At 38.5% G+C, this 18,108-nt stretch overlaps 1 protein-coding gene and 1 long non-coding RNA gene across 6 annotated transcripts in view; one reads left to right on the top strand and one right to left on the bottom strand.

Annotated features, from left to right (window-relative positions):
* The window catches only part of LOC104660497, a 32,876-nt gene extending 18,244 nt beyond the window's left edge, over nt 1-14,632 (top strand). For 2 of the 3 annotated variants that reach the window (XR_747714.2, XR_004055015.1), the window contains exons 4-6: nt 3,331-3,569; nt 4,060-4,152; nt 7,232-10,504. This is a non-coding gene — a long non-coding RNA (uncharacterized LOC104660497). Of the gene's footprint in view, nt 1-3,330; nt 3,570-4,059; nt 4,153-7,231; nt 10,505-12,794 lie in introns of those variants that run through there. The other variant, XR_004055021.1, reaches the window with a different exon arrangement.
* The window catches only part of ADAMTS9 (ADAM metallopeptidase with thrombospondin type 1 motif 9), a 177,751-nt gene that overhangs the window by 67,463 nt on the left and 92,180 nt on the right, over nt 1-18,108 (bottom strand). For all 3 annotated transcript variants that reach the window (XM_010360865.2, XM_010360866.2, XM_010360864.2), the window contains 2 exons: nt 17,214-17,375; nt 14,639-14,815 (listed from right to left, as the gene is read on the bottom strand). In XM_010360865.2, coding sequence (XP_010359167.1) covers nt 14,639-14,815; nt 17,214-17,375 — 339 coding nt within the window. The remainder of the gene's footprint in view (nt 1-14,638; nt 14,816-17,213; nt 17,376-18,108) is intronic.

Here is an 18,108-nt window from a genome sequence, read left to right on the forward strand (position 1 = left end):
CTGCCCTGCAAATGCAAGAAACATTGACAGTGCATTCTTAGCCACTGATCCCACCACATACACTGAGCGTCATATAATGTTGTTTCCCCTCCCTGAAGATGTCATCTTAGAGCGACATTTTTGTCAGATGGGTAGAAAAATGTACATATATACATATATATATAGAGAGAGGAAAAACAGAATACAATGAAATGCAATACGTAAGAATGGATTTTATCCAGGCCAGGTATTTTCCTTCTTCTGGCGGGAAACATCTAAAAGCATAAAACTGAAGATTTACTCTTCTGATCTAAAACAATGCTTCTCAGTGATCCTGATCAATTATTTTATAAGTTTTCTTCCATTTAGAAAAAGGCTTGTTTTCAAAGTATAGGATATTCAGGACTCTAAAACCAACACTGAGCCCAAGATTTTGTAGAGTGAATTTGATAGAATGAAATCATAGCCACCCTCCTGCAAACTCTCTACAGCCAGTTCCCACCAAGTCTACCTCTTATGGAGAGTACTTTTTACCCAAATATTAGGATCAGGCCATGTCCAGAAAGACCAAATTTTCTTAGCTCAGTAGGACCTTTCCTTACAAATGTACTAATTCTCATCATTTTAGGATGCTGTGAAAGTCTGGGGGAAACTGATCTCTTTCAAAGCTCTGGCCTGAGGTTGCTGGGTGACCCAGTCCAATTTTTGAGTTTCTTTGAAAGCCATTCAAAACCAAGTGAAATGTAAAAAAGGTCTTATTCAGAAATGCAAATATTCAGCTATCTCTGACTTGTGATAAGTAAAATAAACAAAATCAGGAATCTGGCTGAAAACCCTTGGGAAACATTCAGATCCCAAGGACTCAGTCCCAAGGACTTTTACAAAGCAAAAGAGGGCTGAACTGGTTTCTACTCAGGCTTGTTTCTTTTATGCATCACAAACCAAAATTCATGTTTCTAGAAGTTTTGAAAGCTCCCCAAGACAGGCAGTGGAAAAACACGGGGCTTTGGAGTCCATCAGGTCTGGATTCAATAATTACTGACTGCATAATTATTGGGAACCTTTCTTAACTTCTCCGAATCTCAGAGAAGTCCTATCTGCACAATGGACATCATAAGACCTATTTTGCAAGGATTATAAGAGGATTGGCAATAATGCATGCAAAGGGCCTGGTCAAGGCCATGGCTCATATCAGATGTTTAATAAATGAGGGCCTTTGTTATTATTTTCCACTTCTAGTCAAATCCATTTGGCCAATTGCAAATGGGCGCATTTATGTGTCACATCAGGAAATGTAAGACAATTAATTGTCCATCAGTTGATAACTACTGAAGTGGAGAAAGTCATTCATTCAGAGCAGTGAGCTTTTTGGTGGTGGTGGTGTGTCTTTTTTTAGGGGCAATTTCTGTTTTTTTTTTTTAATTTAATTTTATTTAAAATTTTAATCTATTTATTTATTTAGAGACCAGATTATGAGACTGTCTAATTTTTGTATTTTTGGTAGAGATGGGATTTCACCATGTTGTCAAGGCTGGTCTCGAACTCCTGGGCTCAAGCAACCACCTGCCTTGGGCTTCCCGAAGTGCTGGAATTACAGGCATGAGTCACCACGCCTGGTCGAGATTTCTCATTTTTTTAGGGATTCTTTCCTAGGCAAAACATTTGCATGTGCTCAATTTATTAGCCTAGAATTACTGGTAAGATTATAGTTAGGTAAAAGTCAAAATTCAATTTCTAATTTTAAAGGGCTTTTCACATAGCCAATTGGTAATTTAAGGTTCCAATTAATTCTGAAAGGTAGCATCCACTTTCCTTATGGAAAACCAAGATCTCCTCTATAATGGGCACCAGTGCATAAGTCTGTTCTTTAATAAACATTTCTGTAGTCTTCCATCAAATAAAGTTTGAACATTGCAGGGAAAATCCAATGTTTCATTAGAGTGTAGGTTCCACCATAAAATTTCTGAGGTTGATGACAGTGTCTTGGGTTTATTTTCTTTGCCTTTCCTCTATCAGTAGATTTTGTCTCCAGTCTCAAAGCTTTGGAGTCACTACTAATGTTTATGGCCATTATTAATGACCTTTTTAAAGGAAAATAATTGAGATTGATTTTCCTTCTGAAACCAAAACATATCATCTAAAATGTTTTCTGACCCTCTGGTCTCAGAGTTGTGCTTGCCATTTTGAGTGTGTTTGTGTGGCATGGGGGTTGGGGTTGGGAAATATATAGCATTTGCCATCTGCTAGAGAAGCAAAGATTTGCAGAGTGGAAAAGAGGAGGTATGAGGAAGTAGAACTGTAGAAAATTGCTTCCCCAGAAGTTCGTGTATAGGAAAGTCAAGTTAATGCCACATATTTGGAAAAGGTGATCCCCTAGTATAGTTTTCTCTGATGGGTTTTTTAAAAATCCAGATAAAGTGGAAACGTCTGACTGTGAAAACTTGGTGATCTCTACAACATAAGGATTTCACTTCCCTGAGAGAAGGAAGGGAACGATTTTATAACCTCAGACTTCTTTGACTTAACAAATAGGGACTTGGTATCAAATATGTCTGGGAAATGCTGATGATTCTACCCATCTAATGCCCATAGGAATATGGAAAGAGAAATTCTGCTGTGAGAAATTCATAGAACTACCTGGCAGAAAAGGAAGAGTGATATTGCCTCCCAGGGAACATTTGGCAATGTCTGAAGACATTTTTCACTGTCACAACCGAGGGGGTATGCTATTGGCATCCAGTAGGTAGAGGCCAAGGATGCTGATAAGCATCTACAAGGTCCCAAACAGTCCCCACAACAAAAAATTATCTGGCCCCAAATGACAATAGTGCCAAGGTTGGGAAATCCTGCTTCATACCTATTCGCATTCCATGGAACACTTTATGTACTGCTGTCTTAGTCCCTAATCAGAAATTCTCAGGTAGAATGCTCACTAGAATTAATCCTACTTCTAAAAGAGTTCCCCAAAGAGAAACCTATATACTGAACTCTGACGCTCAAGTTGGACCAATTCCTAGATACTGCTGGCATATTCATATATTCAAATTATATCACTGATATGGCAAGCTCTGTTTGAAACCATAAACTTAAAAAGGAATCTCTATATATGAACCATCAGTGCTATCAGATAATACTAACATTATGAACATCATGAGGATATACCCTTGTTTTCTTAGAAATGCCCACCCACATTTATGCTGTTCTCTTGAAGTTTATTACTCTTGTCAAAGTTACCAAGCAGAATGTCTATTGATCAGCTGGGCACATCTGTAAACATTTACAATATCTGCCACTTCTTTTAACCCTCAACCCCACCCCCCAAAATAAGTGATGCTGCTTGTTGATTTGCAGATTCACGGTCTGGTGAGACAAGTTTGAGACCTCGTATTTTCAGCTCATCCTTGAAAACCTTGCTTGGATTTGACTGACCTTGATGGCTCCCTGGAATCTCACCTACATTTTATGGAAAATTCAACTCTCCAGAGAGAAGAGCTTTCAGAGTGCTACGGGACTTGCAACTATGACTTTCAACTTTCACTTTTGAATGAGGCTCCAAGTGTCTCAATGGTGGCACTATTTCCAGATTTGGGGTAAGCCAATTCTTTGTTGTTGGGGTTGTGCTGTGCATTGTGGACTATTAAGCAGCATTCCTGGCCTCTACCCACTAGATGCCCATAGCACCTGCATACCCATCGTAACAACCAAAACTGTCTCCAGACATTGCCAAATGTCCACTGGAGGCTAAAATCACCTCCCAGTTGAGAACTATTGAATTATACTAAGGTTCTCAGAAAGTCTCTCAGCAAGTTCTGAATTGATTCAAATTGACTTGGTGAGGTCAGGGCACACAGAGATTCTTTGTGGAAGGGGGTTGTAAAGGGCTTGCTGAACATCCACTCAACGAAGTCAGCGGCTACAGCTAAAAGGGTTGGGAAGCCCCCATCTATAGAAAACGTGCCGTGTACAACGTGAAATCAATTCCCATGCACAACAATGAAGATCCCAATTACAATGAACAAACACGTTCTTCTGAACAGCACTTCCTCCCTGACATCATGTTCACGACCTTGCACCCTGCAGGGGTCTCGGATATGTTATGTCTGATTCAAAGACAACCAAAAAGAAGGAAATAATGATTTCACCAAGAAAGGACACATACCAAGGCAGGAATAGGTAAGTGGGCTAGGCGGGACTTTTATTAATCTCAAGGAAAACAAACAGCACACATTTTTGGGAAAATGCTTTCATTTTCAAAGGAATCTGGCTGTGGACTGGGTAGGAGTCGATTAAAAACAAGGGAGAGGCCGGGCGCGGTGGCTCAAGCCTGTAATCCCAGCACTTTGGGAGGCCGAGACGGGCGGATCACAAGGTCAGGAGATCGAGACCATCCTGGCTAACACGGTGAAACCCCGTCTCTACTAAAAAATACAAAAAACTAGCCGGGCGACGAGGCGGGCGCCTGTAGTCCCAACTACTCGGGAGGCTGAGACAGGAGAATGGCGTGAACCCGGGAGGCGGAGCTTGCAGTGAGCTGAGAGCCGGCCACTGCACTCCAGCCTTGGTGGCAGAGCAAGACTCCGTCTCAAAAAAAAAAAAAAAAAAAAAAAAAAAAAAAAAACAAGGGAGAGTCTGCATATGGCCAGATATTTACTGGAATTTACTAGGAAGAGATGCAATGAAAGTCTAGATTCCCCTGGGAAAAGGAAAGCAAAAACATACACCATTCCCAGAAGCCTTTCAGTTTAGCTGCATGGGTGGGATGGGGAGGAGGGAGGAGGAGAGAAGACTTAGGAAAGAGAAAATCATGGGAAAAAGCCAATAAAAAAGTAGGAAAGATTCTATTTCTGCTGAGCTCTGACTGCCACACCCCGCTCCCTTTTTTATCACATTACAGTGCAGATCTGAGATTAAAAACAGCTTCCTAGAATGTGTTAGAATTTTTAAAGTTGTGAAATAAATCCAGATCTACTCTTTATTTCCTCGTGAAGGAAAATACACACTCTGAATATATTTATGTTAAGAAATTTTATAAAGTAACTTATGTTGAAAATTTTCCAACTTACAGAAAGATTGCAAGAACATCATAAAGATCTCCCCTATCCCCTCATCCTGAGTCCCCAGTTGCCAACGTTTCACATTTCCTCCTCCCATCTCTTTCTATATGCTATTATCATTTTGTCTTTCCCTGAACAATTTGAGAGTAATTTAGAGACATAACATCCCATCATCTCTAAAACTCTGTTTCCTCAAATTAAGACACTCTTTTACGTAAATACCATACAACTCTCTAAGTCAGGATATCATCATTAATACAACAGCACTAAATAATCCTATGTCTTTCTTTTTAATGATTCCCTTCTACCAGTTAGCTCTTTACTTCCATATTTCTGGGCTAATGTGATAAGGAGTTCAGCACTTGAGTAGCTGAGCTCATTCATTCATTTCAACATTGTTTATAGTATGCCTAGTTTGAGAAAGGCACCCAGTTTGAACTGTGGGTTTCATTAGGCGGAAGGAAATTAAGGTATGGGGCAATTAAATAAATGATTGGGGAAACAGGTTTTTCACTTAAAATGTGTTGGCTCTGTCTATATTTCTTCCTCTGACCTATCTAAGAAAAAAGAAGCAAACACAGTCTGCTTTTTCCCTGTTATATTTCCCTCTGTTCATCTTACCAAGTTCCCAAAACATAACTGTTTTATTCACCTGCCACATGGACTAAGGAATACAGAGGTAGTTGTGAGAATGAGGAGTGATGAGAGGAAGAGGATGCAAGAATAGGGTTCAAGGTGGTTGACTGTCCTACCAATGGGAATGAACAATACTCAGCATCGCTAAAAAAACAGTTCAGTCCCTGTAGCTTAATTTTAGCTCAATAAAGAGTTTGGAAGACATTCCAATGCATTGAATATGCTTTATTTCAACCAGAGAGTTATTATGGTGAGATCACATTTTATTAAATTTTATCATTTTTCATAATTCACTTGTAAGTGCTATAGCATCTTACTTTCTGCAAGGAAACTCATCACCATGAACATCTATAAAGTCTCCTAACTGGCTCTAACAAAATCTATCATCCTGACTATCTATATACCTACTAAATAAATACTTAGATTTATTACCTCAAGTTATTCCATTTATATTAAAAATGCCAGAGATAGCACCCAATATGTGCTTAATACTGATTGTTGCTTTTTTCTTAAAATCTTCTGAAAACCCCAAATCTTGCTCTTTTACTTGGTTTAAGACAATTTTCTTATATTCATTCCCGATTTTCTTTGCTTACGCCCTAAGCAAAACTTGTAAATGGCTCAAATTCATTTCGGAACATTTCAAATATTAGTAATTACACTCTGGGATAACATAAAATCTTACATTGTAGACATACCCTTTCCACTCAGGTTACATTTTACCATTTCATCAACTAAACAATGAGATGAGGGGATTATATCTTGGCTTAAACCAGTAGCTTAAAATTCAGAAAATCCTAAGTTCAAATCCTAGTTCAGCCACTTCCCAGCAGTGAGACCTAGAGACCACTACTGAGCAGTGAGATCAACTAAGCAACTTCTCTGATGGTGCTGACTTCATCAAGTAGAGAGGATTAAGTTAGACAAATGTGGGTGAATTGTTTCGCATAATTCCAAGCACAAAGTAAATGTTCCAAAATGTAAGCGGTTGTTATAATAAAAAAAAAAAACAAAAACAAAAAACAAAAACCAGTCCTCCCTATAATTATGGGAGGAAATACATTGTGTAAAAAATTAAGTGGGAAAAAAAATCTGCTCTTTTGTGGATAACTGAAGCTATCAATTCATTCACTTTCTGAGATATTTCAGAAGAAAATGGCTTAGGGAGAATCATCTGAACTATTTCTCATTTTAGTGCATAGACAACCTGAGAGTGAGCATAACAGATTAATCAGTGTTTCTAAAAACAGACCATCTGTCAGATTATAGTTTAATTCAGGATGTTGCCCTAAAGGTGGGGAAAACACTCTATATGGCCACTGTGAAAGAGAACTAATAATTATCAGTCAATTTGCAGTCAATGTTGTTGCATAAATTTAAATTTCTTGGGGCCCTCAGTATAGAGTAAAAATGTGAATGAATAAGAGTTTTTATTTTGTTGTTTGTTTGTTTGTTTTAAACACTGTGGACATTAAGTTTTGCAAAACTAATTGACTACATTTACAGTCATGGAGGAGAAACATTGCCTCAACTTGGTTTCTTCTGATGTGTCTTTGAAACAGAGCCCTGCAAAGCTAATCTGCTCAACCTTCACCTACTGGGTTCAATGAATATGAAAAGCTGCCTTCCTGAAACTTTTCCTTCAAAGAGGGAATGATCTCTTGGAATTCAAGCTTCTACAAGGTGGCTACCTGGTGTTTTCCACTTTTGCCTTCTCCTAAAAAGCATCAATCAAGCCTTGCCCTTTCAACCCACTGAACACATAAACATGCTTTCTCCTTAACTGAACTTATGGCCACGATGAACTTGAACTCTGAGATGCACAAGAGGAGAGTTTGTTTTAACAGCTGCTTTTACAATGAAGCCCTGGAGTTACTACTCTCAAGACCCCTGGTTCTGATAGGCCGTCTTTTCACTGTCCTCTGCATTTTCAAATGCCCAGCTGTCAGGGAACACCCACTGAAGTTTTCCAAAACAAAAGCATGAAACACAAGAAAGACAAGAGAATGCTAATCACTGGATACATGGGTGTCTTATGGGGGGACCCCTTACATGTGGAATAGGGTTTTTCTCCCCAATTTATTTTTATAAATTTATTGATTTCTTTGCTAGTTTATTATTAATTGTTAGAGATGTCCTGTTGCCTGAGATTGCCCTGTCCAATATGGTAGCCACCAGCAACAGGTAGCTATTTAGAGCAATTAAAATTACATTAAAAATACAGTTTCCTTGTCACTTAACCATGTTTCAAGTGCTCAGTATTTAACCACATGTGGCTAGTGGCTTCCATAAAGGAAGGCAAAAATAGAGAACATTTACATCGTGGCAGAAAGCTACTAGATTCTTTTGGCCAAGGCATAAGTCTTTCTCATAGGAGAAAGGGGATGCAGATCTTGCTAAGAGTGATGGATTTCTGGGTTCAGCCTACATGAGTCATCTTCCATACCACTCCTGGACATGCTTTCCTTGGCTGCCAATTTTCTGTTTTATACATTTCAGCAAAGAGAGGTTATGATCATTAAAAACATTCATGACAATAATCCCACTTTAGAGAAAACAACAGCAACAAGCAAAGAAGATGGTGTGGAGATCCACACATTCTACATCTTTTAATTGGTACCCATTAAATAACAAAGAGAAAAAGTACCCTCAGACCACAACTCTCCACCTTGTGTGGAGGCCAAGAACCCAGTAGGGAGAAGGCTGAAGGTTAGGTTCTCCACTCATCCTGGCTCTTAGACCACTGAACTCACATTTGGGTTCTAATGGAATGGTGATTGGAAGCATATTCTCTGACAGGAGGTTTTTAAAAGTTCCATGCCATCAGCCAGGCAGCGTCTGTCACTTAAAATGACTGGCCAGTTGCACATTTAAAAGCAAAGATAAAATTGCTAATTTATACTTACTGAATAAATGTTATCAGTATCCAGGAAGGTACCTACCCTAATAACAAGTTGTAGTTTTATTTCTATGGTGGTGGTGAAGCTGCCAGGAAAATCAAAGTATCAGTTCTTTAATTACATGTGTTTAGTATTCATTTAATACTAAAATTTCTCTTGCTCCCTTAGAACGAAGAGCTCTAACTTGTTCACTGCTGTATCCTTAGCACCTAGAACAGTCCCTGGCCTACAGTAGGCACTTAGAAAGTATTTGTTGAAAGTTGAATGACTGTTTTATTTTATTTTTTTAAAGAAACGACTCAGAGTTTTTTTAATCCTCCCCCAACCCCCAACCCCTGGTATTAAAATAAATCTTCTTCAACTGCTATCACTAATCGCCAGGATTCCCTCCTAGCCAATTATGCTTGGACTCAACCTCTACCTCCCACTCCACATTCCAAAGTTTCTATTTCTTTCCATTCCAGAAGGGCAACTCCACAACAGGAGTGAGGGAGAGGACCTGGACTCCTCCTCAGAGTCCAATAACCCTCCTAACCCTGCTCCCCCCACCCATGGACTTTTTAGATCCATGAAAATAGAATCTGTCAAGCTACCACGAAATAGCATCAGAGGGCAGGATCAGCCTTTCATAGGCATATAATCTCTGTAAATACTGAAAAAAGATTATTAAAAGCCTAAGTTTTGTCTCCAGTGAAATAGATGCAGGCAAGTATTTTGATTGTTCTGAACACATTAGAGATGAGTGCTACACAGAACTAAGGTAAACTTTGTAAATTCATATGTCATAACACTTTGTTCCACAAAAAACTATCTTATTTTTTATACTCCATACTGATACAGCCAAATAATGTGGCTCTTGTTTTTAAAGATGCTAGCAATATGTTTAAACATGTCTTCACGGTAGTAAAAATATCATATTTTATAAAAAATACACATGCATTTAATGTGATATTCCTTATAGTCAAAATCTTGATGTCATCCTCCTAATCTGGCTAAAAATGCATCCGTAAAATCAAAGAAAGGAATATTTTGCCATTCCCTAAACAACAGTTGTTTGAAGCTTTTGTAATTGCTGGTTATGGGAATTTACCAATAACAGGAATGAATTTGGATTTTCTTTTGCCGGAATCAAATGGACAATGTCACAATTAGTTAAATAATGTTGAGGCTAAATGAAGTTTGAGTTTTAGGCACATCTTTTATAGAATATAAACAGGAGCCTAAAAGTTCATTCTGAACACAGGTTGTTTCTTTCTGCCAAAACAAGATTAATAGTCAGTACCCCACCAAGGAGATCCTATCACTGAAGTAGATTATCTGCTAGTCAAATGGGTTCCTAACAGCACCTCCCTCATAGATTAAAACCAGGTTAATGTGATGTGTATTTGCTTACTTTAGCTTGTTACACAGTAAACACACAGCAAACGCTAGCTATTGTTATCTTCGTTTCCTTTGGAGAAGTTTTCTTATTTCTCACCTTATTAAAAATAAAGTCTGACTCATATAGGGACCCTCCTTACCTTGGTCCTTTCACCCATGAATACCATAATAACCTATACTGCAAAAAGGAGGCTCAGGAGGAGGATGAGGTATCAATAGGCCTCTGGGTCATTTCTATGATTTAGATTTTTTTGAAAACGGTAGGCTCTCTTGAAACTTCCAAGGTAGTTGCTGTAGTATTTTATTTTCCTTTAATAAGAAATGCTTTCTGAAATGTATTGCAGTGAACAAATAACAAAATTGACAAATGCCGTAAGCCTTTTATAGTTATCTGAACACACAGAATAAAGTGTAATCAAATTTATGCACATTAGGTTTGCTTTTTCCTGTACCTAGCTGTCTCTTATGTGTTCAGAACCATTTCTTCCAATCACCTTTTTTTGTCTTCTGGCTATATTTTATCATTATCTACAAATTTAATAAATGGAGCATGCATATTTCATAGTTGAGACTCAATAACTCAGGACAACAGTATTAGAAAAGAAAAAATACCCAACAAAATATTAAGCCTCATATATTTTTGTTTATAAATCTAAGCATCATTTCCAACTCAGAAATACGTTTTTAAAGTATCCCTTTAAAATACATACTTGAATCTGTCTAATTACACAAAGCTAGATACTTGGCTACTCAGATTTGAGGGAGGGGTTGTACAGGTTGGAGGGAATTTACAAAATTAAAATGTATCTTTTTAAAACCAAAAGAAACATATACATTCATTTCTAACCCACAGAGCCTAATTGCCTTTACAGTCTGCTGATAAACACTGATTTTTTAAACATTGTATATAAAATTAAATAACATGAAAAAATAAATATGCTTTATTATATAACACATAGAAATCTGTACTGCTCAAAATATTCAGAAAATTCTAGGTGTGGCTGCTTAAAACTGTGTTTAGAAAATATGGTAGTGATATTTACAATCTTTATTTCTTCTAGGGAGAGAAGCAGTGAGGTTATAAAATACTGGTATCAAACATTTTCTCTTCCTACCTACAGAAGCTGCAAACTTTAATACGAAAATGAGGTAGACACAAATTCATAAGTTAGCCAGGCAGAAACAAAAGCACAATTCCTTCGTGAGCTCATAAATTCTCATTATTTGGGTCGACAAACATTATTCCAATGCACCTAAAGCAAAGCTCAGATAACATTTTTAGGTTTGTCATGAAAACCCCAAACAAGCAATTTCTCCTAAGGAGAAGCATAGTTTCCAAGGTGATCAGCAAGCAGGTTGACAGGACAATGCACAAAGGAACACCGAAGACCCATCTTGGATATATGGTATCACCTAGCGGACTTTTAATCTGTGATTATCTGTATGAATTAGCTTTCTCTAGAATGCTCTGGATTTTTAGCCTACTTTCTGCTGTGGTTTGACAGTATAGAGCTCTCTTTCCAATTTACTCCTCTAGTCATAGGACACATGCATTGTCTCCTTAATGTCCTCCTGGGACTGACTGCAGGAGTCGACTGAAAGGCATGTGAGTTTAAGAACCTTATTTCAGGCTGGGCATGGTGGCTCATGTCTGTAATCTTAGAACTTTGTGAGGCCAAGGCAGCAGACCACCTGAAGTCAGGACTTTGAAACGAGCCTGGCCAACATGGCGAAACCGCGTCTCTACTAAAAATACAAAAATTAGCCAGGTGTGGTGGTGGGCACCTATAATCCTGATTACCTGGGAGGCTGAGGCATGAGAATCGCTTGAACCTGGGAGGAGGAGGTTGCAGTGAGCCGAGATCACACCACTGCACTCCAGCCTGGGCAACAGAGCAAGACTCCGTCTCAAAAAAAAGAACCTTATTTCAAAAACAAACATTACCAAAAAAAGGAGTCCAAAGGCCCATTTTAAAAAGGATAGAAAAGGTTGAATTTCTGGAGGATGTTTCTCACCATCATGATTCTTAAATCCGCAATGACTTGAGCCAGAACCAATGGCTGATCTAAGATGGGGACTTAAACCCTAGGTTCACAGAAGCTTCATTTTAGGGATGCTGGAAGCTATATTAATAGTGATTTGGGGTTTCTTTTCTAAATACTGCTCTTTAGTAACAAGCGTTGAAGTAGGCTATCTCCATTTTGACCTTGGAGAAGGCTAATTCACACAGCAGCAGTTGCTTAGTGACATCGTCTACTGCATGGGAGTACTTGGAGAGAGAAAGCAACCAGGCAGAAGGACTAATTGCTACCCTTGGTCTCTAATAAATCTAAGTTGCTTTCTGTTGAAAGCAACATGTTAGCACCTCCAACATACTTTTTGTTGTTGTTAGTTTCACCGTCAGTTACAATGATGAAGCACCATGGAAGTGGCTTTATGGCTATTAACACAATTACTGAGGTATGCTTACATTTGGAATTACTAAGATATTAAACCAAATCATCCACAGAAATAAACTTACAACCAAAACCAAAATTCTACAGTAAGAATCTGAAAGACTGCCCTCTCACTCGTATATTTAGGAAAAGTAATATATTACGAAGATATCTATTTAAAGAAAATGCTTTTGATTTAATTTTTTAAAATCACAATTAAAAGCTTTGAAGAAGTGGCCTTGCTCTTAGACTATAGAGGCTTTTAAACACATATTTGAATAATGATCACTTTATAAAGAAACCATTGAAATCATATAGGCAGCAAAATGAATTTAAAAATGCATGTACTTGCTTCTGTGCATACTAGAGTATTATAATTTCTTTCTCTCTCTTTCTTCCTCTGTTTCAGAAAACTGTGTGCAGACCCAAGGAGAACAACTACATGAAATAAACCTACGTCTTCAGTTACAATAATTAGCAGTTCATGTTTTAAAATTTAAATATTTATGCTCTTAAAATATCTGCAGGAGAGGGTAGTGATCCTGTGTAAAAAAAATTTAGCGTATTTAGAAAGTGTTTAAGGAAGAGAATACCATGGAAATTAATTTATAATTCTCTAAGACTTATGTTTTTCCCCACTTTCCCAAATAATTCTTCCTGGAGAGGTAAATATAGAATAATCAATGGAACTGAGATGATCAATGGAATTGAATCTGGGAAGGGAAATGCAGATTTCTTTGTTTCACCAAACCACAAGAACATGCAATAAATAGGCTTGTGTGTTTCTTCCTAAGGGTTAAGAGATTTTTTTTTTTTTTGGTCAAAATTAATGAGCTACTACTTTGTGGAGAGCTAGTAGACTTTCTAAAACGTAACTCTGGCACTGGTATTGCTGTTGGTTGAGTGAACTGGGTGAAAATATAATGAGCTCAAGAGGGAATTTCACGAAAAATAATATATAATAGGAGATGAGGGAAGCTGGGAATGTCAGAAGATGTTCCTGACATTCTAAGGTTATTTCTGATCTTCAGAAATGTTCATTTGGGGAAGGTGCCATTATTGTAGGGAAAATGCTCCTAGTGAACTGACTAGAGGAACAACAGACCAGAGCTCTCTGACTCAGAGTGGCATGTCTTGAGTTCTGGAAGAAAATACTTACAGTCCAGCTAAATAGTACCAGTGGAGATAATGCTCCAAATTCTTCTAGACTTCTACTTAACACAAAGTATGTTGATTATATAGTTAGTGCTATACCTGCAGACATGACCCCAGCCACTGGAACCCTTGACTCTTAGAAATGTCAACAGGTATTAACCATGTCACTTCCCTTAATCTGCTTTTTAGCTGGTTTCAGGGATGGTTAAGACTTCTCAGAACCATATTGGGTAAAAAACATTCTGGATATGATTTAATATAATACTTAATTCAGCTTCAGTGCAATTAATGTATTTACAGGACCATTTTTACTCTATTTACATGAAGCAGCCCTAACAGCTAGCTCCACAGCTTATGGGCACAACTCAGCCAAAGTATAGTTTTGACACAGCTGATCCTTCTGTTTGCCAAGAGCTGCCCCTGAAGTTTGCATCGTATTTACAGTGGCAAACCTGTTTCACCATGTCAGCTGCTGGCTAAGCAGATAGCAAAGGAAGACTAGGACCAAAGCAAAAAATGGTCCCAAATGGGCTTCCTGTCTCTGTGCAAGAGAGAGAACATTTCTGACACCCTGAAAGGTACCAAGTCACTTGTTCCATTTTTGGTCTTTTGCATTTTCAAAATGATTTTAGTCTATTTTGTGGGCACAGCCTTTGTAAAAATTATGTTCAGAGCTGTACCTGAGTCACACAGGCAAATTACAGTCACTGAAGAAAAATTGCTTTGGCCTCAATAAGCAGGTATCTTTCCCAAAAAGTCAAAACTACTATAGCTTAGAAAAGGAAAGAATGTGTGCTATTGAGTTGTCTGTTAAAATCACTGTGTGTGTGTGTGTGTGTGTGTATTTAGGCTAAGAAAAGGCAGCTACTTCTTGGCACCAGCTCCTATATGAGGTACACATATTCTGTAAAGTCACTTTGGCAATATCATAAAAAGTTAATTCTATTATGCGCCAATATGGAGAAAATAACAGACTATTTATAGCAGAGTTTCCGGGATGCCCTTGTAAGTGTGACAATTATCTGCCGCAGAGGAGTGCCCCAGAATACCTTGGAATTAGATAGTTTGGTTAACAAACATGAATAGTTAGGGCCGTACCGAGCTCCAAGGGCCAGTACTCCATGCAGCATCGTGTGGACAAGCATGTGTGTTACACTGCTCACGATCAGGAGGTTTATCAAGAATTTCACAGCTCAAATCTGGAAACCGTTCACCGTTGGACCGCTGACAGACCACCAGTCTTGTTCTTATGCCTCCACCACATAGCTTAGTGCACTGGAAGAAGGAAAAGGAAGGCTGCAGTTATTTTGTCTGAAAGGCCAATGACAAATTTTCTTTCTCTCTAATTTCATAGCCAAACTCAATTATGGCATTGGGCAAGGTAAGCCTCTGACAGATGGAACCAAGGTGAATTACAATAGAGATACGTAAAACAGACCAAGGCTCTCCTCCCCTAATGGCAGGTATTAGTTATTAAGTGCTTTCTCTTCACTTGCACTGAGGGCTTTTGCATATAATATATTATCCAATCAAGAAGAGTATAATTATTTGTCCCATCTTATATACGAAGCAAGTAAGGTGAAGGGAGGTTAATTAACTCGATCAAGGCCAATCTGTTAGCAAGTAACAAAGATTCTTTTTTTTTTTTTTTTTTTTGAGACGTAGTCTTGCTGTTACCCAGGCTGGAGTGCAGTGGCATGATCTCAGCTCACTGCAACCTCCGCCTCCCAGGTTCAAGCAATTCTCCTGTCTCAGCCTCCCAAGTAGGTGGGACTACAAGTGTCTGCCATCGCACTCGGCAAATTTTTTGTATTTTTAGTAGAGACAAGGTTTCACCGTGTTAGCCAGGATGGTCTCAGTCTCCTGACCTCGTGATTCCTCCCACCTCAGCCTCCCAACAAAGATTCTTTGAGAAATACCAAACCAAACCAAAAAAAAAAAAAAAAAAAAAAAAAAAACTACCCAATACCAAACAAAGGAGATAGTGACTTAACCGGTTCTATTTTCTGGCAACTTCTAAGAAGCTGTCACCAATCCTTGACTCCTCTCTGACTCCAGTCTCCATAGCCCTTTATGACGCTAACCTATTTTACTGTATCTCTGAATCTGAGGACAACTATGACTTTCCCCTTGGATGAATAAACAGCATGGTGGGAACACTGGATAAGGTTCTGACTCCTGGCTAGATCTAAACTTCTGAGGCAGGAACACGTTGTGTTTCTTGGACAGTGCTGCCGCACTCAAATCCAGCAACACTGACATTTGGTTTCCCTGCTGTGTCAAGGCCAGATCTCCCACAGAATTTGGAATGATCTGGTCTGTGCTGACAGCAAAGCATCCCAGCAAGTTCGTGTACTCTCCTGGCTTGAATCCAATTACAGAAGCTTAATCACAGGCCCCACAGGATATAACTTTTCGAGGAGGTTTTGGGAAATCCACAATACATGAGTCACAAAGCCTCATTCCCTTTTCTTTCCCTTCAATAAAGCTCTCCAGAATGACATAACTGTCAATGAAAGTCAACAATAATCCCGTTATGACTGCCTATGACTAGTAGGTTATGTGGCTGAAACCATGAACTGTGGACACGTGATTTCATTTAGCCAAGCGTGTGGACTAACGTGCCCATTGATCTCATTTGTCTTTTTCCCCCTCGTGGCACTGGCACCTCCCAAGTGTTATTTCTCATTTTTTATTTGATAAATGTTACAGTCAAGACAGAACAACTCAACGAACTTTAAATATGTGCTCTCCCTGTGGATTCAAGAATAGAGAGATGTATTCTCAGTTAATTAAACACAAAGCAATAAGCATCTAGGCCCCATGTATAATATGGGCTCAAACCCCCACTTAATCACAGTATTATTAATAATTATTCTTAACATTAATTATTATTACATTATAGTAACAGTTGATTAAAGGCTATGTGCTAGGTATTTGATAGATGCTACCTCATATAATGGTCATAACTACTAAGAGGTTGGTGCTATTATTATCCTTATTCACAGATGAGGATATAAATATTTGGCAAAGATACTACATTATTTGCCAAGGTCACAAAACTTTTAAGAGCCAGAGCTGGGAACAGGACATGGTTTCCTCAGCTTCCAGTACTAAATTGCCCCTCATCAGTCATCACAGGCAACTCTGAAAAGGTAGTAGCTAAAGAATTCCATATTTGAGAATACACAGCTAACTACTCACTTCTGCAATAAAAACACATCCTCTTTCATGAGAATTATAACACCTATTCAATCTGGCTTCATTAGAGACTTGGAAGGTTGGGACATTATGCCATGGGAACAGGGCATAACACAAACACCCCAAAACTATGAAGAAGAAAGAGGGCAAGACTTTCATGGACCAGTGTAACACATATTTTCAATCACTTTAAAAGCATCTACTTTTTATTCATCAGAGGTGAACAAACAACTTAAACCAGTATTTATCTGTATTCTCTTCTAATTTTGCTCACCTGTGTACCCAAACTCTTAGTGGTAATAGGAACACTTAAAAATAGTCCAGAATTTAAGAAGACAGGTTTCCTAGTTAATCCCCACTCCAGAAGCTTCTACTAGAGCTAGTTCTTCTTTCTTAAAATAAAATCTGAATGATAAATACAGTTTGGTTAACACAATTCCTCTGTGTTTATAGATAGATAGTTCACTCTCACCTCTCCCCAGTTGCCATAAGCCCACTGAGGACAAGGGCCGGATTCACAAGCTCTTTGCTCATCAGGTTTTATTCTCTCCACACAGTCATTTGCGGTGTATCCATTTTCATCCTGACATACAACAACACGCCGCTGGGATCCGCCAGCACAGGTACTGGAACACTAAACACATCAGTTGACAAGTTAATTCTCACCTCAATCTCCATCTTAGGGACACAAAAGCAGCTGGTTGAAAGGTTAAGACAAACGTGCTGAAAGCATTTTCAAGTCATCCACGAAGGACAAAACGCAATCAGGAAAACGCGAGAACTTCCCCATTGTGGGGTTGTTTCATGTACACATCCTATAGATACACCTGGAAGGCAGAAATGTGTCTTCTCTTCTGGCATGCCTCAGGCCCTCCACGGGGGTTCCATAAATGCCTAATGTGACTTCCAAGGCAGGCCACTTACTGTCTTTTTCCCCTCTGCATCTCTAAGAGGCACAGAGGTGTCGATGGACACCACAGTTTATTTGAAAATTCTTTTCAAAACTTCAAGTGCCTATTTAGAACCAATATTTGATTTCCCTTTCAACACAGAGGTCAAATTACATGCTTAATGAATTGCCAGTTGTTGAAATTAAGCTTCTGTATGAACTCATTCAATTACTCCAGGAAAACATCATGGAATGTCATTTAGACATCACTTCCTAGGAGATAAAATGTTCCTTTCTCTCTGTTTACAACAGCCTGAACCTCGGTGGCTAATGGTAGCAAGACTTGTTTTATTTATATTTTACTTCCCCAATGAACTTAATTGAATTTCATCATGACAAACCTCTCTTTGGCCGCACTTTCAGCCTAACACCCTCTCTTTCATGGTTTGTTATGGTGTTGTGTGTATATCATTTCATT

The sequence above is a fragment of the Rhinopithecus roxellana genome, chromosome 1 (assembly GCF_007565055.1).
Source record: "Rhinopithecus roxellana isolate Shanxi Qingling chromosome 1, ASM756505v1, whole genome shotgun sequence".
Classification (NCBI taxonomy): domain Eukaryota; kingdom Metazoa; phylum Chordata; class Mammalia; order Primates; family Cercopithecidae; genus Rhinopithecus; species Rhinopithecus roxellana.